The 26,366-nt window shown below is 47.1% G+C and overlaps 2 protein-coding genes across 2 annotated transcripts; one reads left to right on the top strand and one right to left on the bottom strand.

The window, feature by feature from the left end:
* Positions 1 to 243: 243 nt before the first annotated feature.
* FOXC2 (forkhead box C2) lies at positions 244 to 1,713 on the bottom strand. Its single transcript, XM_086621099.1, has one exon. It carries the CDS (start codon positions 1,711 to 1,713, stop codon positions 244 to 246), a length of 1,470 nt encoding a protein of 489 aa, XP_086477225.1.
* A 6,514-nt stretch (positions 1,714 to 8,227) lies between these two features.
* Positions 8,228 to 24,195, top strand: MTHFSD (methenyltetrahydrofolate synthetase domain containing). Its single transcript, XM_086620877.1, has 8 exons — positions 8,228 to 8,255; positions 8,492 to 8,595; positions 10,376 to 10,489; positions 11,473 to 11,586; positions 13,670 to 13,760; positions 14,632 to 14,744; positions 14,957 to 15,082; positions 23,254 to 24,195. Exons 1-8 carry the CDS (start codon positions 8,228 to 8,230, stop codon positions 23,767 to 23,769), a joined length of 1,206 nt encoding a protein of 401 aa, XP_086477003.1. The 3' UTR covers positions 23,770 to 24,195.
* Positions 24,196 to 26,366: the final 2,171 nt, after the last annotated feature.

The following is a 26,366-nucleotide window of genomic DNA, read 5'->3' on the forward strand; positions in this document are numbered from 1 at the left end:
ACTTGCCTGGAATTTAAGGAGGCCCGAAATGGGGCTTGGGATTTACAAATTCTGTGACCCCCCCAGGTCCACGGGGAAACTGTCAGATTATTTTTTTCCCTTCCATCTGAAGTGTTTGGTGCGGTTTTAGTTCTCCTGATTATTTTTTAATAATAATTATTATTAATAATATTTTTTAAATTTTTTTTTTTTTGGCTGATGGCCTCAGGCGGGGGGCGTAGGAGGGGTGGGGGTCGCGGCTACTCAGTACTTAGTGCAGTCGTAGGAGTAGGGGGCGGCGTGGCGGTATAGGGAGGGCGCGGATCTGTAGGGGATCTGACAGGCGGAGTTGCTGCTCACCTGATGGTCGCTGAGCGACGCGCTCTCCATCCCGAGCCGGTGCGAGGTGAACATTTCCCGGACGTTGGGAAAAGTCTGCTGTTGGCTGCCAAAAGTGTGGCCGGGCAGGTGGCTCAGCTCAGCCCCGTGGTTGAGGTACCAAGAGGCGGTGGGCTGGCCCCCCGCCGCCGCCCCTCCGCCGTGGGGATGCCCGGCTCCCAGCGCACCCTCCTGCCCCGACGGCAGGTTCAGGGCACCGAGGGGCGACGGGGCGCCGGTGGGATGCTCGGCCAGACCCTCCTCCAGCGGTGCGGGGGGCACGCACATGTGGCCCGGCCTCTCGCCGCTGTAGAGGCTCATGGCCCGCATGCTGCAGTGGTAGCTCCCACTAGTGTCCAGCGCCTGGCTACACGCCGCGCTGTAGCCCGCCGGTTGCCCCGGTGGGTAGCCCAGCGGCATCCCGGCGCCCGTCCTGCCCGAGGCGGCACTCACCGGGCTGAGATCCCCCGCGGGAGAAGTCCGCAGGGTCATGATGCTCTCCACGCTGAAGCCCGGGAGCCCGTTACCGGCGGGGTGATGCTCAGGCAGCGAGCCCTCGGGGGAGGGGGCGGCGGGGGGCGAGGCGGCGCTGCGGGGGCTGTCCCGCAGAGCCCCGCCGCTGGCTGGGCTCAGCGTCTCCACCTTGGTGATCACCGGCAGCTCGGGAGATGCCGTCTCGCTCTTGATCACCACCTTCTTTTCGGAGGCCGGCGCCGAGGCGGAGGAAGAGGAAGAGGAGGAGGAGGCTTCCTTGGGGAGGTCGGCGCCGGGCAGCCCGGGGGGCTTGGGCTGCTCCTTCAGCAGCCGTTCCCGGGCCTCCTCCTTCTCCTTGGAGACATCCTTCTTCTTGAAGCGTCTCCGGCGGCGCAGGAAGCTGCCGTTCTCGAACATGTTGTAGGAGTCGGGGTCCAGGGTCCAGTAGCTGCCCTTGCCCGGCTTCTTGTCGTCGCGGGGCACCTTGACGAAGCACTCGTTGAGGGAGAGGTTGTGACGGATGCTGTTCTGCCAGCCCTGCTTGTTCTCTCGGTAGAAAGGGAAGCGGTCCATGATGAACTGGTAAATCCCATTGAGCGTGATCTTCTTGTCGGGGGCGTTCTGGATGGCCATGGTGATGAGGGCGATGTAGCTGTAAGGTGGCTTCACCAGGTCCTTGGGGGCGGCGGGTTGGTGGGGGTGGTAGGGTCCGTAGGAGCGGCCCATGCCCGCCGCGTACTGCTCGGCGTGGCCCGAGTAGACGCTCATGGGGTTGCCCATGCCGCCGTACGTCCCCGCCGTCCGGTAATAGTTCTGCTCGCTTAAATACGGCACCACTCCCAAAGCGTTGGGGTCCGAGACGGAGTAGCGAGCCTGCATCATGGAGAGGGGCTTCCCGCGGCCGGGGAGGAGAGGAGGAGGAGGAGGAGGAGGAGGAAGAGGGTGGAAGGGCCTCACTCCCGTCCGGGACCCCTCTGCGGAGAAGGAAGAGAGGGAGACAGCGGGAGATAGAGAGAGAGTCTCAGAGACGAGCTAAATCCCAGCGGGTCCTCTAGCAGCGGCACCGCAGCAGCATCCTTCGGGTCGCCGGGGGCAGGGGGGTCTCTGGCGGCCTCTCCCTCCCTCTTTATGACTGTGATTCTTGTATACACACCTATGGCGGCGGGCAGTGCTGCGGAGCGGGACGGGGAAAGCGGGACGTGGGGGGGGCTGTTCTCGCAGGAAAAGGGAATTATTAAAAAAAAAAAAAAAAGGAGAAGAGGAAGAAAAAAAAAATAGCAGCAGCAGCCTTGAGGAAACCCAGTTCTTGTCACAACAACCGGCCGAAAAAAATCTTGCGGGGCCCCGCCGGCTCCTGGCGAGGGGTGCGCGGAGCCGCCGAGCTGCTCGGCCGCGCTGCGGGGCTTGAAAACGCGCCCCGCGCCGCCGGCGCGCTTTTACTGCCCGCTGGCCCCGCCCCCGGCCGCCGCCGCCCGCCAATGGCGGAGCGCGCACCCGCCGCCCTCGGCCAATGGGAGGCCGGCGGTGTGCGGTGGCGTGGGCCGGCGTCTCGCGCAGGCACGCGCCGCGCACAGCACACGCGCGCGCGCGCGCTCGCGCGCTCCCCGCCTTGCCTCTAAAACTCTATATTCGCACATTAAAAAAAAAAAAATTATATACGTTCCCCCCCCTATAATTTGAACGTTTTGGCCCCAAAAAAGCTCGGCGATGCCCAGGGGCTCCGCTGGCCCGCGGCACCTTCCTCGCGCTTCCTCCAAAACCCGAAGTTTTGAAGCAATTAATTTTTTTTTTAAACTTTTTGGTTTGTTTTGGGTTTTTTTTTTTGAGCCAGGTTGATCACCAGGACGGCGGGAGTCGCGACACCGCGCTCATCCCCGCACCGCCTCGCGATGCCGACATAACAGTGTCCCTGGGCCGGGCAGGTCCTTCTTCCCTCTTTTTTTTTTTTTTTTTTTTTCCCCTAAATATAGAGATTTTAAGTGAAATGGCCCGGCAGTTCCTCGCCTGACACTGGGAAAAGCCACCGGGTCCCTCCCCGCGTTGCTCGCCCGGTGGCGAGTGGCATCTCGCCCCGCTTTGCCCTTTTCACTCCGGCCCCGCCGTCGCCTCAGAGGTTCCTCTGCCGCTTTGAGGGAGTTTGAGGTTATTTTATTATTACTATTTTTTAAAAAAAAGAAAACAGTGAGCGCACTTAAGTGGCTTTTTTTTTTTTTCCCGTTCCGGTCGTTGAGGTGGATTTTCTTGCTCGTGTGAAATCCGCCCCTCTGCCTTTTTTCCTAATGATTCATTAGCGGCAATCAGAGCGGGACCATTAGGGACGCGTGGTGCCCAAGTGTAAACGCGGGTATCGCGGAAAACTGCGGCGAGCTGCCCAGTCCCACCCGGGAGAAGCGTGGATCTGCCCAGCCGAGAAACGAAGGTGGGAAACAGCCACTTCCCCCTCTCCCCTCTTTATTCAAAAAAAATTAATAGTAATAATAATTAAAAAAAATCACTGCAAAATCGATTTGAGGCCGAAGAGGCCAAGATAAGGTCGAAATTAATTAGCTGTCACTTCGGCAGCGCTGCTTCCCGCCGCCTCCCCCCAGTCCGGCTGCTCCGACTCCGATTCCTACGCGGTGAGCTTTTGGTTTCCTCCACTGTAATTCTGTCCTTCCCTCCTTGCAATTTGTGGGGCTTCGTAAGGCTTTAAAGAAAGATTTTTTTTATTTTTTTTTTTTCTCTCCTCAAAGTCGGATTGGGATTTTTGTACCAAGGGTCCCTTCCCCGCGCCCCGAAGGGGCGGTGGGGACGAAACCGCAGCCGGCTCCGGCCGTGGGAACTCGGCGATGCGGTTAATTACCGGAGAGTTTTCTTAATAATAAAGGAAACGATTTCATGCGATAGCCGGGGGAAAATTAAAAAAATAATAATAATTAAAAAAAAAAAAAGAGGCAGCTTTTCTACAAGGAGGTATGGCTATAAATTAATCGTGGAAAAATGGATTGAGATGTTTCACCGGACTCTTCGAAATTGTTATTTAGTTTTGATGGAAATAAATGTAAATGTTCTGAGAGAGTTTTATCAACTGAGCAAACGTCCGGAGGACTTTTTTTGTGAAAACAAATAGTAAATTCTCCGAGGTCTGCTGATGCTTTTCATGTAAAAGTACGACTTATCGAGAAAACATTTATTTTATTTTTATTTTCTGGAATAATTTGAGAACGACTTGACATTTTTATCTTCTGTTTTTTAAAAAAACCTATCTCTCATAAAAACTAGGGCGTTTTCTTAGTGTACATAAGCACATAGGATTTCTTTAACAATATAACTTTTAAAAGGCAGGGATTTTAAAATGCTTGACCAAAGCCACCCCTGCAGAGTCCTAGAGCTGTCCCTTCCTGGAAGCCTGGTACGCTCTCTCTCTCTCGAAAAAAAATGGATTGAATCTTACCTCCCCTCGGCTGAAAAACTTTACCGAGTTGAATTTCTACGGAAAAGCGAGAAGCAGCAACAGGTCTTGCTTGCTGCGGCTGGGAACTTAACCGAGACTAAACCGACGGGCTCGGAAAAGCCCGAATTTCAAATTGCAGGAAGGAAAAATAAAAATAAAAATCTTCATAATGAAAAAACAGCCAGCTTCCAAACGGGGGGAGCGCAAAGAGAGGAGTCCTTTCAAGCAGGAGAGCTAAAGGCACAGGGAACATCGCGCTCCCTTCCCGGTCACGGCGGGTTTCCCTCTCCCTTCCTCCGCGGGGCTCCGGGAGCGGCGTTTGCGCCCCAGTTACCGGTCAGCCACGGGCGGGGAGGCGGCGGTTTTCCCTCCGCAGATTTATTTGCCTTTGGCGAGCACTTTCCCCTCCTTTCCTCCCCGAACCTCAGGGGCTCTCCCCACGCCAGCTCCCCGAATCAGCCGGGCGCGCGGGTGCTCGGCGCTGCCGTGCGGCGGTGCTCGGCGCGGTCGCTCCCGGCCGCCGGTCACCTGCCCGCCCCGGAGGCTCTAGCGCGGCGTGTGCTGCCCCCCAGGGGACACGGTGGGGTTTGCACCGCCGCACGGCACCGCACCGGCACCGGCGGTCCGTCCCGGGGTCCCCGGTTGTGCGGCAGCATCGGGCGCGGGAGGAGGAGAGGGGACAGGGAGAGGGAGAAGGAGAGATGGAGAGAAAGGAGGAGAAGGGAAAAACGAGAGAGGGGGAAACGAGGCGGACGATCAAAGAAAGAGAAGGCGAGTGAGCGAGCAGGCAAGAGAGCAAGAAGTGCGTGAGGGAGACAGGGAATAGAGAATGGGAACAAGAGAGAAAGAAAGCATGAGTGGCAGGAAGAGAGAGAAAGAAAGAGAGAAAGAAAGGAAAAAAGTGAGAGAGGAAAAGAGAGAAGGAAGGGAAGAGGAAAGAAGCAGAAATACAGAGGGAGAAGAGGAAAGAAAAAAGAAGAATGAAAAAAGAAGAAATAGAAGAGAAGGAAGGAGGGAAGGAAGGAAAAAGAGAGAAAGGGAGAAAGGAAGCAAGACAGCGAGAAAGAGATTAAGATATTAAGAGAGAAACAGAGAAAGAAAGGAAGAAAGTGAGAAAAAGAAAGAAGAAAGGAAAGAAAGAAAGAAAGAAAGAAGAAAGAAAGAAGAAAGAAAGAAAAGAAAGAAAGAAAGAAAGAAGAAAGAAAAGAAAGAAAGAAAGAAAGAAAGAAGAAAGAAGAAAGAAGAGGAAAGAAAGAAAGAAAGAAAGAGAAAGAAAGAGAGAAAGAGAGAAAGAGAGAAAGAAGAATAAAGAAAGAAAGAAGAAAGAAAGAAAGAAAGAAAGAAAGAAAGAAAGAAAGAAAGAAGAAAGAAAGAAAGAAAGAAAGAAAGAAAGAAAGAAAGAAAGAAAGAAAGAAAGAGAGAAAGAAGGAAAAGAAAGCAAGCTACACTTTGGCAATGCAAACAGTGGCATCAGGCTGGCTAAGACCCACCGATGCACGTGGCTTTCTGCCCATAGACTGGTTTTGCATCTTTTGCATCTGTACTGGTGACTGACCCAGGAGAGGGCACGCGCCGCTGGCTACAGGGAGCTGACACGAGCCCCACAGCTATTTTCCAGCAGCAGGTGATGTTGTTGGGCTCTAACAGTTTAGTCTGGGCCAGCCCCACTGGCCCTAATGTGCCTCCTTCACCGGGTTATGCCATAAGCACATGAATTCAGTCAAACACTGTTTATTCACGCATGGAAATCCATTTCGCAGTGGTCAGAAAGACCAGGTTTTAGTACCCAGCCAATTTGCTGTATGAATGAAAACCTCATTAAAAACTTACTTAAAAAAATAAATAAAACCATTAAAAAGCCTTTAAAATTTGTTGCTTATTTTTAATTTTCAATATTGGAAACCAAGCAGAGTGATATCGCTAGTTCAGTGCTCCTCTTGGGGTGCATTTCATCTGTTTCCTGTGGCTGCCCTTGCGTGTTCAGGTTGCAATTCAGGGAAATTATTCCCGCAGCACAAGGAGTTTCTTTCTGCATCGTTCACAGGGTTTGTATCGATCTGGCACTCCGTTTTTCTAGGTGTTTTCACAAACTGGGGGGGGTTTCAAGTAAGAGCTGCATTTCGGCTTTTGTATGAAAGCCCAGGATTCTTTTTTAACCTCTTTCACTAGAGTATTTTATTCAGTTTGGTAAAATGGATATTAGAATTGATTCAGGCACCTCCAATAGACTAATTCCGTTTACAAGGATGTTGGTGGCCCCGTCTGCTTCCCGCTGAAAAGAGAGGCTTTCCAGTGGCATCCATACGAGCCACATCAGGCTGCTAGAGCTAATGGCTGCAGCAAATGTGATAAAAGAGACCCTGGAAAAGGAATTTGGAGCAAATTTCAGACCTGTAAAATCAAAGCAGAGAATTGAACCAGCAGAAAAGACATCACCTCTTAGCAGACTCCCCACGTGCTTAAGGCGAAGTACTCTGATGCCTAGAAAGCCAGCTCAGGCCCTCTTTTTTGGAAGCCAAATCCATGTAAGGAACAGCTTTACTGAGCGTCTTGCATGGAGGTTGGAGGGAGATGTAGGTGGTCTGGTAGGATCTCAGCCCCCCTTGACTGTTGACATATTAATTAATGGCATTATTGCTCCCTCACTCATTTTCCCTTCCTCGAAGGAGAGGAGGAAGGGAGCGTGTTGGAGCAGGAACAAGTCCCACGAGCTGCAGAGTGACGATTTTGGGTGGCAGCGGATGGACGGACAGCGTCGGGACTCGCAGCTCGGGAGCACAAATCGCAATGCTGAATTACAGAGAGGTTGTAAATTGCTCTCCAAAGGCCCGATCCTGAACTCCCCGTAGAGATATCAAAGTCGCCAGGAGTTTTCCGTGAGTAGGAAGGGGAGGAATGAGCTTCCAACATTTAGGCCCAGCTCCACATGGGTGGTCTGTTATGCCTGGACGGATTCCCACTGGCTCCAGCAGCACGCCGAGGTAGCGAAAAGGCTTTTCCTAAATGCACCCCATTGCAGAACCAGGGCTCTAAGTACTTTCTCCGGATGCTTACGAGGGACTTTGGTGGAAAGGTGAAGCCTCAGGCTCACCGCAGCTGCTCCGCAGAATTTAGCCCAAAATGTCGATATTAATCTGGGTTTGAAAAAACACGCATAGCTAGAGGGGGAAAGACTCCTGAGCCCAGCAGAGTCCTGGCCTTTGGTTCGCCCTGTGAAAAAAAACCCAACAGTTTAGCAATCAACAGCAGCCGCAGAGGAAAAAAAAAGGCGTTTGCATCTGCCCAGCTATACATCTGTAACTATTCAGAGAAGAGCATCCGAATTTGTTCTGCTTTTTGGTTGGCAGAGCCACGGTCAGCTCTGACGGTGGATGTGTATCGGTGGCATCCAAGCCAAGCAGATCAGAAACCGAATTCAAAAGCCATTTCCCTCCCTTCCCCGACACACTTTAAACTAAACCTCCGTTTCATTGTTCCCATGACCCTTCCATCCCACTCTGCTCAGGAATGCCGGGATTCTCAATGTCCTCCCTCTTCTTGGAGTAATTGTCAAATACATTAACTCTATAAACAATAAATCATGCAAACAATTTATTATCCTATTAAATGCAAGTGAGAAGCATACTTTCTGACAGCTGGTAGACCTGGAAGCCCACATAAAGGCTGCATATTCCCGGCCAGCCAATTTTAAACGGAAAAAAATAATTTATCTGGGAGGTCATTTGACAAGAAGCGGGGTGGGGTTTTTTCCCCCAGCTGTAACGAAAGACCACGGCGTTTCGGTAACCTCGGGGGTCACTCGCCCAATATTAACGACAAGAGTGTGGGCAGCCCCGCCATCGCCGGACACCGTTCACACGCCTCTCCTTCGCCTTCGGGGATATTTGGCCCCTCCGCGCCGCCGTAGGTGCCTGCGGGAGGGGCGGGGCTAAGGCGGAAGAGGCCGCCGCCGGTTGCGTCGCCATGGAGCGGGGCGCGCGGGTGCGCGCGGGTGAGCGGCGCGGGGCGGCGCGTTACGTCACGCCGCGGGGGCGGAGGAGAGGAGAGGAGGGGGAGGAGGAAGCGCGAGCGCGGCCGTTGGGGGTGACGGTTGGTCTGAGGGAGGGGGATGGCGGGGCGGGCGCAGCGCTCCCCCGTGAGGCGCCCGCTCGTCCCCGCGGCTCCCGCCGTCCCCGCGGCTCCCCCCGTGAGGCGCCCGCCCTTCTCCTCCGCTCCGCCCTTCTCCAGGTGCCTCCAAGCGGGACGTCCGGCAGAAGGTGTGGGACCAGCTGGAGGCCAGCGGGCTGGCCGAGTTCCCGCGGCCCGTGCACGGCCGCATCCCCAACTTCAAGGTACGGCGGCCCGGTGGCGGGTCCGGGCCGCGTCCTTCCCCCTCTCGCGGCTGCGGAGGGTGAGGGACGGCAGAGAGCGGCAGGGCTCCGAGAAACAGGCAGCCCGACACAAACAGTGCACGTAATATGGCGTATAGCGGGTGAAATGCAGGTGCCCGACAAGGTGCGTGCTGTGTTTTGGGCGGTAGATACACAAACACAGCGTGAACGAGAGAAATCTATTTATGGGGGGGGAAACTGAGGCACTTGGAACGAGGATTCCCTCCCCAGGGCCTTCAGCAGGTCCACGGGGATGGAAAGCTCGGGTTGCCCATCTCGTAGGGCTTTGGCTGGGAACATACCATGCGCTGCTGAAATAGGAACGGTGGCCACGTTATTGCTGGGCAGTGGTGGGAGAACCCATCCTCCTGCTCCACCCTCACTGTGTCCCTAGTTTATGGGCAGGAGGAAGAAATACGAGGACTTTAAGGTGTCCAGTTACTCAGGTAACTGTTTTAATCCAAACTCAGGGTGTACAGCCACGTGTCTGCAGTGTGTCGAAGAAGTGGTGACCAAAAGAGCGTTGTGGAGATGTGTGTTGGGGGTTCGTGCCCATGAGCAGCTTTAGGAGGCGGCCTCTGCGTTTGCTCAAGGGACTGGCAGAAGTGTTCGGCCATAGTTTGGTGCAGAAGTAAAATAGGTGCTGAGGTGGGTGGAGGAAGCCTGAGGCTTTATCACAGGATAAAGTGATATCAGCTTAGGTTACAAGAGGAGTGTGTGCTCTGCTAAGCTCGGGCACCTTTCTTTGTTAAGAAATGAGTCTTCTGAGGTCAGTATAGTCTCTGTAAAGAGAGACCCTTGTCTTCATCCAAAAAAGTCTCCGACTATGGCGTGTCTTTAAAGGAAACTGTTTGTGTTTGTTGACTAAAAAGGGAAATGGATCTCTAGCTATCATAGAACCGTCTGGTTGGAAGAGACCTTTAAGGTCATCAAATCCAACACCTGTACTGTCAGAGTCCCTAAACCATGTTCCTCAACACAAAATTCACACAGTTTTTAAACATCTCCAGGGATGGAGACTCCACCACCTCCCTGGGCAGCCTGTTCCGATACTTCACAACCCTCTCTGTAAAGAAATTCTTCCTGATATCCAACCTAAATTTCCCCTGGCGTAACTTGAGGCCATTCGCTCTCGTCCTGTCATTCATAACGTGGGAGAAGAGACCAACCCCATCTCCCTACAACTTCCTTTCAGGTAACTGTAGAGAGCGATAAGGTCCCCCGTGAGCCTCCTCTTCTCCAGACTGACCAGTCCCAGCTCCCTCAGCTGCTCCTCATAGGACAAGTTCTCCAAACCCTTCACTAGTTTTGTTGCTCTCAGTTGCTTTCAGTTAGGTGTGAATGAGGGTGAAGTTGGGCAAAGTGGCTGTGCTGGGTCCTCTCTTTTTCTGAGGCCTTGAAGATACTACAGGCACTCAGCATCTGTTGGGATGGGAGAGTTTCCCATACATCACGGAATTAACAGCATGTCCCTCATATTGAAAATCTGGGGCAGTCTGCCTCTCTGTAAGATGAAAGATTGTGAATTTCCCTTCTCTGCTCTGAACTCCTTGGTGATGCACTAATATCTCATGAAAACAGGGTGCCTCCCATGCTGCGACACGGCTTCTGGGCTTACAGGAGTTCAAAGCTGCCCGTGCTGTAAAAATAAATCCCGATGCTCCCCAGAAGAACGCTCGCTTTCTGACGCTGGAAGTAAGTGAATTTACTCTCTTCTGTCTTGCTTCCCTTCTTCACACAGGGGTCTCACCAGGCCTGCTGCTCTGTTAAAGAGCTGGATGTGTTCAACAGAGCACGTGAGATTAAAGTGGATCCTGACAAGCCTCTGGAAGGTGTTCGGCTAGCTGCACTGCAGGTAACTGCACCTCTGCACCACCACTTTGAGGTACATGCTCCTCACCACTGAGGAGGAGAGCGGGACAGCAGCGCGGCGCTTGGCAGCATCTCATCATCCATGCCTGCCATGTCTGGCAAGATCTTTACCAGCCCTAAACCTCGTTGAGGTTGCTTGTGCAAGGATGCCTTTGCCTTTTTGGCAAATGGCAAAGGTGCAGGTAGGGTTTGGGGAAATAAAGGAGTTTCTGCAGAGCAATAGGTGTTTTGCTGTCATTGTGTTCTTATTCCCCAAAACACTAAGATAGCCTTGCCTTGCCTCAAATTGCCTTACCTTTGTCACAAAGTGAACGTGTGACAGAGTTACCTCAGACCTGTGAAGGCTCCGGGGTGATCTTGTTGCAGCCTGCCAGTACTTCAGGGGGCCTACAGGAAAGCTGGAGAGGGACTTTTTACAAGGGCGTGTAGTGACAGGACAAGGGGCAATGGTTTTAAACTGAAAGAGGGGAGATTTTTATTACATCTAAGGAAGAAATTTTTCACTCAGAGGGTGGTGAGGCACTGGACCAGGTTGCCCAGAGAAGCTGTGGCTGCCCCATCCCTGGAAGTGTTCAAGGCCAGGTTGGATGAGGATTTGGGCAACCTGGTGTAGTGGAAGGTGTCCCTGCCCACGGCAGGGGGGTTGGAACTGGATGATGTTTGAGGTCCCTTCCAACCCAAACCATTCTGTGATTCTATGCACATTCAGTAGCTCATATGAGTAGCTTATTTGTGGACATACGCATTAGACCAGTAGGTGTGCCTTGCTGTCTATTTCTTAAATAAAACCTTGTCTGGAATTTTGCTGTACTGCGAGGGGGATTCATCTACAAGCACTACACAATCAAAGATGCTAACTACTCTGTAGCAATAAGATGGTCCACCATATGGAGACCAATGGGACAGTAAAAATATTTCCTTAGTGGACCACCTCCTTTTATTGTGATGACTTCTGTTGTTACACAGGCAAGGAAGACTTTGTTGGTTCCCACACCACGTCTGAGAACCGGGCTGTTCAACAGGATCGTTCCACCTTCAGGTGCAACTAAGGAGATCCTGCGAGTATGTGCTACGTCTCAGGTAGGAACTGAAGAATGGGGGAGCTCGGAATTAACTTGTGGAAGAGTGTTGTGTTCTGACAGTCCAGCTAGAGGTTGGATAACCAGATGCCACCTGAAATATTGCTCTGCTAGTAAGTTATTCCTGGTTTTGTGTACACATCCACCATTAATATTTTTTTTGTTGGTACTTAAATCATGGGGAAACTTAGTCTTTTTGCTAAGTTTTATTAGCAGAACAGTATAGGTATTTTGTGAATGATTTTTTGAACATGATGAGCGACTTTCATAGGTAACTTAGATATTTAGGTTTCCGATAAATAGTACTCCTATATCCTTCTGCAGTTTTAAGCTAGCGAACCCTATAAAGAATATTTTAGTGTTTACAGTTTTTGCATAATATGATCAATAAAATATTAGGTTTTACTAAATAGGAAAGATGACTTTTTTCAGAATCCTAAGTCTAAAGAAACATTGATTCTGTCATTTGCATCAGCCGAGGTACAAAAAAATGGGTTTTCTTTTGAAGTGTGGTATGTTGCTGCCCTCTGGTGTTAAAATATCATACTGTGCAGCTGAAGGCATTTATCAGAGAAACCTGCCTGATTTTAGACACGTCCTTATTTGATACGAAGATGTAACTTGTACAAAATGAACAGGCCAGCTCTGTAGGTTTTATTTTGTTCTTTATCTCCTGCTAAAGGCAATAAAGTTCCACGCTAATCCTGTATACAGCTGAGGGCTGTAAATGGATGGTAATTAGTTTGTTGGAACTTCTATTAAAGTCATTAACTAATTAAGCTTTTCAGGGTTGAAGAGCACTTTTGAAAGAGACCTTTCTCTTGACCTGCTTCAGGCCTCGTATCTGATCTGTGATCTACCACCATGTGTCTATTCTTTCCCCCAGCCAGGCTACTAATGAACAAATGCTGTTTTCACAGTGCTTTGTAAATATAAACTGCTAATAATTCTTACCACGCTGCTGCAAAGTGGATAATGAGCATTGTTACTAATAGTCAGCCACAGATTACTTATCTTTTTGGTTTTATTTTTCTCTCTACACAGAAAGTATTTGGCTTTTTATTGTGAGGATTAACCTAGCACAAAGTTGAACTGGTATGAGGAGGATTTGTAGTGCGCTGTACAGATGTATTAAGAGTGAATGAATCATGGAGTATCTTTCTAAAAGTTGTAAACCTCTCTTGTTTGAAAGCCTAAATAAACACCGTTTTTAATTTCTGCAGCTCTGTACAGATTTTTTTTAGAAAATGTTCTTTAGAGAGGAGCCTGAAGAGGGGTGGGTGGGAACGAGGGGGGAAGAAAAAAAAGATAACAGCACTATGTAAGGTTTTCTTTCCACTTGACAGGAACAGTGTGTGTTCCTGTTCATTAGTGTCTTAGATAGAAGTTTTTGGTAAAGATAGCTTCAGTGGCACGCCCTGGACTATGATCATGCAGCAAAGTGTTGAGGAACATTGTCTTGGGGAACACATAGGCAGTTTTGGAAGGTGCTTCTAAAGACACAGGTGTGGAGAAGCTGGCAGTGCAGTGGATGCAGTGTGAAATGGAGAGTGATCCAGCTTGTGTACCTGCTTGTGCTTCAGTAAAGCCTTTTGTGTGACTTCAGACAAGCTGCTTAACATCTGTGTGCTGTAGCTCTCTGTGTCTAAATTAACTGTGAGAATTAATTTAAGAATTTGTAGTGCTCTGATATTCTTCATTGGGCATGAATTTACATATTATGACTTAAAGTTAGTAGTAGTAGTGGTGTAGAAGTGTTGTTTGCCCTCATTTTTAGAAATAGATGGCCAATAAAGGGTTTCAAAATCCGAATTTTTGATCCTAAATAAGTAACCTTGCTTAGAAAAGTGCCCACCTCCCTTAGCTCTCCTTGAAGTCTGCCAAAATTCTTGGCGCTGTAGTAGGGAATGTATTCTGGGATTCCCTAGAGGATAACTTTCCAGACCTGTACAGCTTGGCTATACATGGAAGAAACACTTTGAAACGTGGGGAGTTACTTGGATTTATCAAAATACTCTGGATTTCTGCCTTGCTGGTAAGAAGGCTCTGCACTCTGCGAACCTAAAATTATGGTTTTCTTCCAGGGTGTAAAAGAATACAGTGTGCCCGTAGGTCTCGATGGGAAAGTACGGGTGGACTTGGTTGTTGTAGGATCAGTGGCTGTCTCTGAAAAAGGTAAGATAAAGCCTTGTAAGCTTTTAAGGAGGAGGGTCTTAGGTCGTCGTTCACGATGTCAGTAGGCTACACTACGTGTTCCTTTTGGGAGACATGAACATATCTTTGGAACCAAATTACAGTCTCGAGTTCTGTCTCTTCTGTGTGACGAGTCACTGATCCCAGTCCAACCAGGAAAAGTCAGTGCCTGCTTTACTGCAGTGCTGCCAGGACTTAGCAGGCAGACTGCAGCAGGGCGTAGAGCATGTGGGCCAGTGTTTTATCCTTCAGTAGAGTTATCCAGGCAAGCAATTTTATTTTTTTGCTTTTAAAATAATCAGAGGGCTCTGTGTTCAGAGGGTCTGCTCTGCTCTGCTCTCACAGGGTGTGTGAAAGGACATGTGTTAGAGCTGCTGATTCAGTACCTATTTGGGGATAGATTTTGTGTTTTCTAGTATTTTGAAGACCTGCTGGTGGTGAAAAATTTTCGGTTGACTTTATGCATTGCCTAAAAGTAACATACTTTGTGTGTGACCCAGACTCCTCTTTACCCACATGAAGTTAACCTGTGTTTGACATGAGTAGAGGGTTCTAATTACAATGGGTAAATACACTTCTGTGTTAGCTGAATTGGCCTAAATTTGATTTATTCTGAATGGGAGGCTCCTGGGATCAGGTGTTCACTGAATCTAACGTTTTACTTTCATTTCAGTGCTGATTCCAAGGAAAGTTGCATTCTGTGAGAGACGCTGATCTGAATTTTTCCCGAGTTATAACTCTTGGATTATCTGTTGCAGACTGCTTAGTTTAGTTGGATGCTTTTGACAGTTATCAGCCTCTCTACTCTGCTGTTTCCATGTTCTCTATCACTGTTGGCTTTTGTGTGTTTTAGGCTGGAGAATTGGGAAAGGGGAAGGTTATGCAGACATGGAATATGCAATGATGGTGTCCATGGGCGCAGTGCAGGCGGATACACCTGTAATTACTATTGTGCATGACTGCCAGGTAAGTTAAAACGTCCACTCTCAAGTGACGAGTCACAACTGTGTGACCCTGAATGGTATGTCTGAAGAAGAGTCTTGGAATGATGCTGGTGTAGCATCTTTGTTTCCACTGTCACCGACAGATTTTTGTATGTCACGAGACATCAGGAATAGTGCGCAGTTTTAGTGATTTTGTTTTTTAGCTGTTTACCCCAAATCTCTTGTTCCTTGTAGGTGGTTGACATAGCAGAAGAGCTTCTCGATGATCATGATTTAACTGTGGATTACATACTCACTCCAACAAGAACTATCAAGACTAACTGCAAACGACTGAAACCTCAGGGAATAATATGGCATAAGGCAAGTTACCTCTGCTAACGGTGGCTTACTGGTACTGACATTCTGCTGACAAGCCTCTGTTTTTCCATATAAACACATTTGTTGTATTGGAAATAATTGGAAAAGGAGCAAATATGTTTGTCAGATGAAACAAAACAGCAGAATTTGTGGGTTTTGAGTGGTAATGGTGAGGAGAAGAAATATATTACTGAAGCTGAGTTTGCTGTATCAAATGGATTATAGAGTGAGAGCCCCTGGAAACATCATTTGTGGATTTTTAAGACATTGTTTCTTGTAGCTGTTTGCAGTATAATGGTCTGTGTAAGTGGAGGGGCTTCTCCACCTTATGTTTTATTCCTCAGTGCTCATTCAAATTGGCTCTGTTCGTTTTCTGGAGACAGTACCGTAGAGAGAACTTTATGGCATTTGGCCGTGTGGAGCAGGTAGTTTATGTGCTGCTCTGGTTGTGAAAGAAAAGCATGACCTAGTGGCTGGTACATTGCTGTTTACATAGCGGATGTGTGGAATTAACTTTCAAAGGATAGATGAATTTCATCTTATTGCAGCCTTCCAGTACCTAAAGGGGGCCTACAGGAAAGCTGGAGAGGGACTTTTTACAAGGGCATGTAGTGATAGGACAAGGGGCAATGGATTTAAACAGAAAGAGGGCAGATTTAGATTAGATATAAGGAAGAAATTTTTCACTCAGAGGGTGGTGAGACACTGGACCAGGTTGCCCAGGGAAGCTGTGGCTGCCCCATCCCTGGAAGTGTTCAAGGCCAGGTTGGATGAGGCTTTGAGCAGCCTGGTGTAGTGGAAGGTGTCCCCACCAATGGCAGGGGGTTGGAACTGGATGATCTTTGAGGTCCCTTCCAAACCAAACCATTCTATGTTTCTAATTTGTGGCTGGAGCTCATTTTCAGGTGGAGGACTAGTGACTTTATACTCTTTTAAATCATGAATTGTTATTTATTGACAACTATTTTTTATGTATTTGGCCTCCCCCTCGCTGCCCTCAAGATTGTCAAAAACTTTAGCAGCTTCACAATGGTTTCAGAAAAGCATGTAGTGAATTGTTTTACTGGAAGTTCATGCTGGGAAAACTTTTTGTCATTAGATTTTCATTCCTAAAATCATCCAGTTAGGGAGCAGATGCAATCCTACATGGTTGAATAACAGCAGGACTGCTGAAATGAGGAATAGTACACCCATGTCTTGCAGAAACCACTGAGGAATTATTAGTGAATACTTCTAGGGAAATGAAGAATTGTTTGTTAAGCACTTGCCAGCCAGCAAAAAGAGTTAAGTTTGTGAAGGTAATGTATCTACAACAAACAATTCTAACCAGTACTATTTTTATTCCTATGGTGGGAGAGTGTTTTACCCTGCCTGTGGCTGAGGATTTGAGGTTAGAAATAAATAAATAAACGCTCTGTCTGTACTAGTGCATTTTTTCCACTGAATTATTTTTGAATCATCATTTTTTTAGGATATTATTGAATGTAATTGTTTTGAAGGCCTACCCCTTGTGCTCCATTCATCTTGCCAACACATTTTTGATCCCAGTCTGTCTGTCTTATTGTCAGACTTCAGTCTCAGTAAGTGGCCTTGCTAACACTTTTTTTTTTCCTTTTTTTTTCTGTCTCATTCCCTTCAGCAGCAACATTTTTCAAAGGTCTGTGGAACACAGTCTCTTCCAGGGGCTGTTAAACTTCTCTACAACTTTTACCACTCATGAAAAGTCAATCAGTCCTAAGCCATGTGTCAAATTTGCTGTTACCTTTGCATTTTTTTGCTCTTTAGAGGAAAAAAAATCGAGATCAGTGTTATAATATACACCTCATAAACTAATGAAGCATTATCTTTCTGTTCTGGGACAAAAACAGTGTTGTGTCTGTATGAAGAAGAAATAAATTAGCATTATTCTTTCACAGGAAGCTGAACCACTTGTACATGTTTTGGTTGTGGTAGTAACTGTATGATCAGCTCTTGCACAGAGGGTCTTGGAGGTGGGAGGTCTAGTTAATCGACAGGGTGTTAAAAGTGCAGGATTTGATATGGGTTATTTAAGTATTTGTCCTTTGACTTTTCCTGGCTGCTTCTACATCCTTTTCTCTGCGTCCTTTTCTCCTTCAAATCCTGGCTTTAGTGGTGCATTCCTGTTCCTCAGAGCAAAACTAAATGAACCAAGAGGTAGTGAGTAAATAAATGAGCCACTTGTAAATACGGTGTTTCATCAACAAAAAGTAGCTTAACTGTATTGTTGAGATGTGTGACTTGTAAAATGCTTTGCAAAAAAGTTCCTTCTTCAGGAACATGGGCCGGATCAAGCCAAGACAATGATTTAAGAGCGTAAATTAAAGGTGTTTGCAAACATGGGATTACAGCTCAGCATTGTTGTAAAGGATGTGCTTTCCCGAAGCTGTTGGGATAAATGGCCATTAGTACCTACGCTCTGTTTTCAGCTCCAAAGAGGTAAGAAGGTACTTATGGAGCAAACAAGATGCATGTCTCCAGGCTAGATTTCTGTGTTCTAAGAGGTACTGCGTTTTCCTGGAGCGTTTTTGTTTGTAATGTCCTATGTAGGAAGGAAGTTGTGTGTCAGATATGAGGATGGAGTAAATAGGTGTTACTCTGTGAGTAAATTATTCACTTCTTGGGGTAATTGGTAAGACTTGCCTTGAGTTGCCTCCTTTTGGTTCTTCTCAGTGCAGAATTTCCAGCTGAGCTATTTCTTCCTGTCGAGGTCGTGTGTTTTTTTCCAAACAGGAAAATGTGAATTACTTACTGTGATTTTTGTCACAGAAATGCGGATTTAAAGACTTCCAAGGAAGTATAAGAGCTACAATATTATTAATACCAAAGAAGCATTATCCAAATCAGTGCTAAGCACTCTAGAAACACTTGTCATTACACAGGCAGTCCTGGAGTGTGTATGCGAGTAAGTTTTCTGCATCTGAGTTCAGGGGTTTGAAAAATCAGTACGTGCTCCTGGAGGACAGCTAGAGCTGCTTTGGAGCTGAGTGCTCTGGAAAACTTGATTTGGATGCCAGTGAAGAATTATTTGGCTTCATCTGTCCTGCAAATCTAAGCCATTGTTTCTGGGAACTCTACATTCATGAAATGACGGGCTTTCTCATTTAGCATTTTGTATGGGTAGCTGTGATCTTTATCTTTGGCGCTGTCCATTATATTTGTCACAATTATGAAGTTATTTGTGCTGTGCTTATTTTAAATTGAAACTGTACAGACCAATTAAAATATTTGGGGTCATGAGGAGGGAAATTAGAGTAGTTGGTGGAAAAATCACTAGATTCTAGCAAGCATTTCCTTCTGTTTCTTTCATCATTCTTTTACTGAAAATTTTATAGAAGTAGGAAAAGATTTTTTTTTTTTTTCCCAGAATGAAATGAACTGCGGGGAATCCCTGGGTCTAATTTTGGAAGAGTTTAGTACACAGTGGCAGAGATGGAAACTATCTGACAACAAACAGCTTTTGATTCAGGTCTGTGATAGAATATTTGGAAAGCAAAGTGATGTTGTTTTAAAGCTCAAAAAATTCACACATTGAAGCTGGCAAAACCTTCAGCAGGGACATAATGTTGCCATCAGATAAAAATTGCTGTCAGTTTAGCCAAGGTTTGTTTTATTTTGTTTTTTTGGAGGGATAGCACATGGTTAAACATCTCAACACCTTTGCAAATCTGACCCTTGCTGCAGAGTCTCAGGAATCCCGTTTTTGCTGATGGATTCCAAATGTGGGTTGCATAAGTTTCTCCTGAGGGACACTAGCAGACTTCACAGGCTGCCAGCTCCCAGAAATATGCCCTCAGATTGCGTGCACATATTTGGACATTTTGTGCAAATGAATGATAAAATGTTCGGCTGTGCTGGCCCGTCTTAGCTGTCTTGGCTTTATCTGTGCTTCAAACTCCTGTGAGCTCTGCGCTCCTTGGAACAAGCAACTGGTTAAGGAGACAACCCGAGGAGTGGGCTCTGTCCTGGAGGCCTTTATGAGGAGTGTAGGGTCAGGCACCCCTCAGGGCGGGCAAAGATGAATCTTTCAAACACCTTCTGCCTACCAGCCTCAACACTTGGAAGGGCTGGTGGATCTGCTGTAGTAAACATCGTTTGGTCTTGTTCGCAGCCTTCCAGGGCAGAGCAGCAGCAGCATCTGTCTCCATCCTGATCCATGAGTTCTTATCAGTCGGTGTGTGCGGATGAGGAGCTGGGTGAAGCAGAATTAAATAGCAGACCTAGCGTGCTCTCCCATCTATAGCTGTCCTTCCCTCGTCTGCCGTGCGTCAAAACTACGCCGCCTCTGCTGCCAGGGAAATCCAAGTGGTGTTTGGCTTGGCCTGCGCTATATCAGGGGTCAGCGTTACTCATTCTGTCAGAGGACAAACACATCTTTCATTTTCCACAGCAAAATATTGAAAGTGGCTACGTTCACTCTTCTGGAATAACAGAGGTTGAAGAGAGCGCCGATGTTCCAGCAGAAGTCCATCTGCCACTACGTGTGTTTGGGACCAAACCAGGTGTTGTAAGAGTGGATGCTCAGAGTTAAGTGCTGGGAGATTTGTATTGGCAGTCAGCATCCAAGACTATTTTGCTCAGGTTTCTGTCAGAAAGGGGCCACATTTCCCTTCTCAGCTCCTTTCCCATAGTCTGGTAATTGTGTGCCAGAAGAATTCATCTACCCTGCTGTCCTCTTTCCCCAAGGCTCTCCCAGCTATGGCAGGGAGTAGGCAGGATTGTTAAATGATTAATTGCCTTTGGTGGAGTTATTTTTAACCTGAATCACTTCAGTTACTGAGTTTATAGTGCAGACCCACAAGCACTTCTGTTGGCCAAGCCCAGAGGGCTGAATTATGGAACTGGCCTGGGAATTGGTGGTCAAGGGATAATAGGAAACTTCTTCAGCTGGCTTCGCTGCTGAAGCCAATCATCTAGCTAAATCCCAATGCTCAATATAAAGTTTACAAACATCAATAAATGGTTTGGCCTTGACTTTGTAGGGATGAGGGGAGCAAGGGAAGAAGCTTCCTCCACTGGGTTTGCCCAGGTCCTCATAACTGGATCAACCAGACTTGGGGAAGAACCGAAGTCCCCCCCATCCTGGCTTAGCCTAAAGCAGTAGGCAAGTCTAGGGAGGAGTGACCAGCCGGCACAGGACCAGGAAACGTGCAGCTTGTTTGAAATGGAGGAGGAATATCTTTGGCCTCTCTCCACATGGAAATAAATCATTGCAATCCTCTGCAGCTCACAAGACAAAAGAAACTTTTTGCATGATCGTAATTAGCAACACATTGTACTACCACAGAGCTCTTTTGTTTGCTGTTTTGCAACAGAGCAGAGCAAGCTTTTTCCTCTCCTCTGCCACCCACTGCCCCCTTTGCCCTTTTGGCTCTCACTCGCTGCACCCCAAAAAAGGTAGTGAATTGGTTTGTTGAATTGAAACTCTGAAGTCCTAAACTGAGTTTCTGCCTTTCCTTGACATAAAAGTGGGGGGAAATAGGGAAGGATTTGAAAGCTTTGGCCCAGCTGGAAGATTCTCCTAGACCCCAGGGAAAACAGCCCTTAAGGTAAATCCTCTGTCTCTTTTGTTGCAGAAGGATGTCAGTTGCCAGTGTCAGAACTTGTCTAATGTAGGGTTTTTTTACAGAATGTTTTCTATTACAAACAAATCTGAGTGCTAAATCAACTGCCTTCGGTGCTGTTATCTCTGCAGAGGGCTGAATTTAAGATAGTGATAGGTTCTCCTTGTGGGGTGGTGTTTAATGAGCAGAGCTTGACCTTTTCTAAAAAAAATGGTTCATAGCCCTTACAAAGACATAGATGCTGTTGTAACCACATCTTCCTGCGTTTGCAGGGAGCCTGAAACAGTAGCTCAAAATGCTGCAGTCAGATGCCAAAAACTGCTGGTCACTCTAGTGAGAGGAGAGGCCATGTTGAAGCCTGGCCAGTTGAAGTCTCAGAGTGTGCTGGCCTTTGGATTATCTAACTCTTCTTCTCAATTTGCCCTAAAAAGACTGGGAGTTCCAGAGATCATCCTCCCAGTGCCCATCTCTTTGATTCCTTTATTCTACCAAGTGATGAGGGCTTGCCCTTGCTGGTGTTGATCTTTCTAACTAAACACTCATTCCATGCCTTAGGAACAGAGTTTAATTTCAGGGTGAAAGGAACTAAATGTGCACTTGGTAAGAGGTTGAGGTTGTGCTTTGCGCCCAGGAGTGATTAGTTGCACGAGAACGGAAAAATGTTTTTCCTGTTTGGTTTAATTAGCATGGAGTTTACATTTCACATAGAAATTTGACAGAGGACAACAAATGTTCCTGATCATTGGCCAGTAAAAACAAAGTAAGATGGCTTCGGGCATTGATTTGATGTTGTATTGCCCAGGGAAGGGGAGCTTGCTGTCAAACACAGCAGTCCGAATTCTTGGCTGAGAAAAACAAATCAGTCGCAGAATCCACGGAGCAATAACTCCTCAAAATCTGAAAATGCACCTTTCTGAATGCAGAGGCTCCCCGAGGAAGTCCTTGCCTCTCTGTACTGGCTGCCAGGTCAGGCCAGATTTGTCCAGAAGTTGTTCTCAGTCATAAAGTTTGCTTGTTTAAAGGGCCTGATCCCAAACACCGTGACTCTGGGTCTGCAGTGTGGCAGAATGGAGGTGGCCTCTGCCCATATTGGTTAGTCCTATTCTGTTGTTTGATAGTATATTAACAAGATAAGTGCTAGAACAGGCTTTATGTAAATTATATTTTTATTTACTTTCAGCCTGAAATAAAGCTTTCTTGTTTGCTCTTCAGAAGAGGCGGCCTGGGAATGTTTAAGAGACTTGTACTGACTGGTTTTCTTGTTACCTAAACCTAACATTGCCCCCACCTTATCCTCAATTTTACTCGAATCACTTCAGAGCTGAACTACTTTACCTAGAGATCTGTAAATTTTAGACTTTATGCAGTGCAGCCGGGTCCAAACTCACTCTGACTACAGCTGTAGAACCAGGAATGCGGGGGTTCTGAGGTGAGAGAGATCTGAGCTGGGAGATTACAGGCACATTCTAGCCAGGGTATGCTGTTGCTGGTCCAGCACAGCTTGCTGAGAAGTACAGGCTCATAAGCTTGGGTGCAGTACCCTGCTAGAGTGGCTCGCTCACACTGTGTGGGCTACTGGTCTGGGTCTCTGCTAGCTCAGGTGTTGCTTCCCTAGGCTCTGTTTTGCTCCCTAAATTTAAGAATTGGATCTTGTTTTGATAGATGTTCTGCTTGTCCAGCATCCAAGTATGAATTATTCCTCCTTCCAACTGCAGTCTGCAAGCCAAGAGCCAGACCACATTAGCTAGGGAACCACTGTGTTTCCTGCCAGTCACTGAGTGCAGCCTGGGGCATCTCATGCCTGAGATGGATAGGGTTCAGCTGTTGAGAGGACGAGCACTTCCAGAAAAGCTGCTTATGAACTGGGGATGGATGGAGGGATAGAAGGTTCACAGTTTTGAAGTGTAGTGTCCGGATGCTCTTCCGTTCTGTGATCCAATCCAGCAGGCCGATGTGGGATCTGATGAGTAGCTGTGGGTGGTGTGTGAGGTCGGATGACAAGAAGGAGGCTGTGGTGATGTGCCACAACCCGAGAACGTGCCTCCAGCTGGGCCCACACTCAGAGGAGCCCTGCTGCAAGGCATGCTCCCCTGCTGCAGACTTAACACCATCCTCCCTCCTCATTGTATGACCCAGCCGATGGGATATCCTGTTTTGGATGGAAAAGAGCATGAGGAGGGCTGCAGAATGAAAGTGCCTGATGAATTATAGGCATGTGAGATTTCTGCTAGAGCAGGAGCACAGGCGCTCGGTCAAAGCAAATATTAAGGGATAACAATGAGAATGTGAATCTGAAAGTACCCTGATAAAAAAATGTCAAAATCGAATGGTTCTGAGTTTGGTTTTGATTTTCCTGCTGGATCTACATTGTGCTGCTTGCTTAAAGAATAACTAATGTTTATTTTTGTCCTGCAGTGTGTATTTAGGGAGCAACTTCAGAATCGGGCCAGCAATTAGTAAGATTTTGAATGCTCTGGTGCTCTGAACGGCAGCGGTATAATAAGCTCCTCTCTTTTTTGTGGGTCCTGATGGTCTTCTCCTTTTTCTGGAAGGAGAGAAATCTCATTATGTATCTGTCTTCCTCCTTTTTAGGTCAGCTATGAGATGCTGGAAAAAATCCCCATCCTAAAGAGTCTTCGGTACATAGAGAAGCAGGCTGGCAAGGACGTCGCTCTCCAAGATGAAGGTTCAGGCTTGGCAGATGCCAACCCACCGGCGGTGTTAAACGAGAAGGCAGTTGCTGCAAATACAAGCCCGTCAACTGCATCGGGCTCGGCTCAAACAGGACAACGTTGTGTTGAAAGTGGGTCTTTAAGTCCCAGCTTAGAGGGATCTGGCACGATTACCACTGTGTATGTGGGCGACATACCTCCCAGCGTACGAGTGAGCGAGCTGAAGTGTCCTTTGAGGGAATTCCGTGCGACTCCTTTCCGACTGAATTGGCAAGGAGCACAGCACAGGGCTTTTCTCGATTACAGGGATAAAGCAACTGCAGAGAGTGCTGTGTCCTCTTTGAAAGGCTTGAGCCTGGGGGGTGATACTTTGCGAGTTGAGCTGGCCAAGAATCAGAGAAACAAAGGGCAAGTAGAAATCAATAGTCAGAAATGAATGGGAATAGAGGACAGAAATAGGCGTGTTCTCGTCGTTTTGTGAGAAGCCGACCTAAGTTTTCAAGGATATTGGTGTATCCTCTGATTTCTGCAGGCTGAACAACCAAGTGCAAAGCCAACTTTCCAAATAAACGAGGCAAACATCTCACAGCTGACGTGCCTGCCTCCTTCCTGCAGTTGTACACACAAAAGTTGATTTGCTGTTTGGCGTGTACGTTTGTTAGGTCTGGATCAAAAACCTGGAGCGAGGTGGTTGGGTTCTGTCATCTAAAGGTTGTACCTGCAAATTTGTACTCGTGAGCTTAAAAGCCAGCTGCAGAAAATCTGCCTTAAGGGTTACAATTCTGTTCACCAAAAAATAAAGTTTGCCTGTTGGGAGGTTTTCAGCATATTTTTTCCTAAAAATGGCCGGGAGGAGAGATTGCCCTTCTTGTGCTCTTGAAAAACGGCTGTGGAAACACTGCCTGAGCCACCGAGTTCTAGTAGTAGCTGTTAACATCAGGTGGAAGAGATGGTAGCCCCTTTTCTCAGCTTTGTTTTGTTAATTCAGCCCTTTGCAAACTTATATTTCTGATTTCAGTCTGGCAGAAGAACATGAAGAGCAGTTTTTTGCTAGGCTTTTCCTCAAAACACTTCAGGTGCCTTTTTCATGGATGCAGATAATTATAAAATAGAGGCTTTTCCTGATTATTTCATCTGTTATGATTTGGTGTGATTCCGTTGCCTCTGTGAAATGACATTAATGTTAATCATTGTAGTGGAAATGAAAAACAGACAGACCACAGTCAAAACTTGTGGGTAACTAGTCTGCTGTGGAGTTGTTTAAAAAGTTGCTGGAGATGGTAGCAAAGCCTGGTCCTGCTGTGCCTTTGTCCCCACCAGCGTGGTGTTCCTGCACCCACACCACCAGACAGCAGCACTGGCAACTTTTCGTTGTGAAAGTGCTATCAGGTACTAGCTTGAACAGTAAGATTTGCACACGGAGGAAAATTCACTTCACATGTAAAGGAGAACGATGATTTATTTGGTATGGCTTTTATTACTTTTTTTTTTTTCCTTCGGTTTCCTATTCCTGAAAAACAAGTTGGATTTTGGCTGAACCATCCTTTCTAAACAGAAGCACTTTTGCCATTGATGCTGGGCACATAGTCAAAGTAAGCAGCTAAATGGATATTTTTTTAAACATGAGTTGGAAACTTTTTTTAGCCAGAGGGTACTGTTAAGTGTATTTTAAGCACGTTATTATGCCTCAAGGGTGAGACGTTTTGTACAGTATTAAATAAAAAGTTATCATCATTATTATGTTCTCTGTACAGAGGTGCTCAAGGGAAGCATTGCTTCAGCTTATTGTAAGGTCAACAAAGGAAAGGTTACTGGAAAAAAAAAAAAAAATGCTCTGCTCTAAAATGCTCTCGTTTTCTCCAGCTCAAGATTATTGTCAATATCACAGTCTGAATTAAAACATCAGTGCTGCAAAGTCCACTGCATCCTGTTTCAGTAGTTGTGCACTTCAAGGGTAAGAGTCAGGGGTTATGTTACTACTTAAACATACTTATTACATCATAAGCTTAGAAAGCAGAGGAAAGAAAAGCAAAAAAATAATCATACATCACTGCCTTCCCCTTCCAAACGATGGCAAATGAAGTAACACGATCATCTGATGCTCCTTTCGACCCTTGCAGCACTGCTTGCTTTGGTGGAGATGCCCAGGTGACCTTAGCAGTTATTCTGCCAGCATCTCAAGCATCCCCTGTCACATTACAGATTGAACCAGCTTTTTCCAGTCAAATTTGTGGGGAATTTCATCCTCTTACCTTCTTTCCTTTCTCAACATCCGAAGTTTCAGTGCAGATACGTTTGCACGTGACGTGATACGTAACTGCGTTACGTTTGCTTGCTTTGCTCTCAACACCGCGTGCGGTCAGGGGCTGGTTTTGTTGGGACAAACAGGTCTGGATGGTTTTCTGTTCCCAGTTGTGGTTCTGCCCAGGGGATGAGCTGTGTATCCAAGTGGGTAGATCTCTGCAGTTCTCTGTATTGTGAGGCCACGTTTCACAGTGCTACCCAATATCTTGTTGCCTTCCCAGTGGGCAATTAACAGTCTGAACCACACTATGGAAGAGATAATAACTAGACAGTGGAATGTAACTGTAAAATACTGAAAAATAACTACTATAAGCTTATGCTAATGCACCATTCATGAGCATTCTGAATTGACTGGAATTATAATGTTGATGCTGTGATAATTATATTTCCAACTTACACAGTGCATTTTTGATCCACGTTATTAATAAACAGCAAAGTCTTTTGGGCCTTGCTATCTTAAAGTGATTAAAGTGTGGGTTTTAATTCAAGGTAGCAGCTGCTCCAAGGCAGAGTTTGGCAGCCTGTTGCAAACCCATCTGCACCAGCAGCTTCAGCAAACAGGCAGCAACTGAAGTGCAGGTGCAGGTTCGTTTCTGTCACCTCTGCTTGAAGAGCAACAACCTGCAGGGAAGGAATTAGTACAGAAAGGGGGCCTGAAGCTGCAGAAGGCTCACCAAGGTTTGGAGCTTCTGCAGAGGTTCTGCAGTAATGAGTTACACGGAGACAAGC

The sequence above is a fragment of the Tauraco erythrolophus genome, chromosome 15 (genome assembly GCF_009769465.1).
Source record: "Tauraco erythrolophus isolate bTauEry1 chromosome 15, bTauEry1.pri, whole genome shotgun sequence".
NCBI lineage: Eukaryota > Metazoa > Chordata > Aves > Musophagiformes > Musophagidae > Tauraco > Tauraco erythrolophus.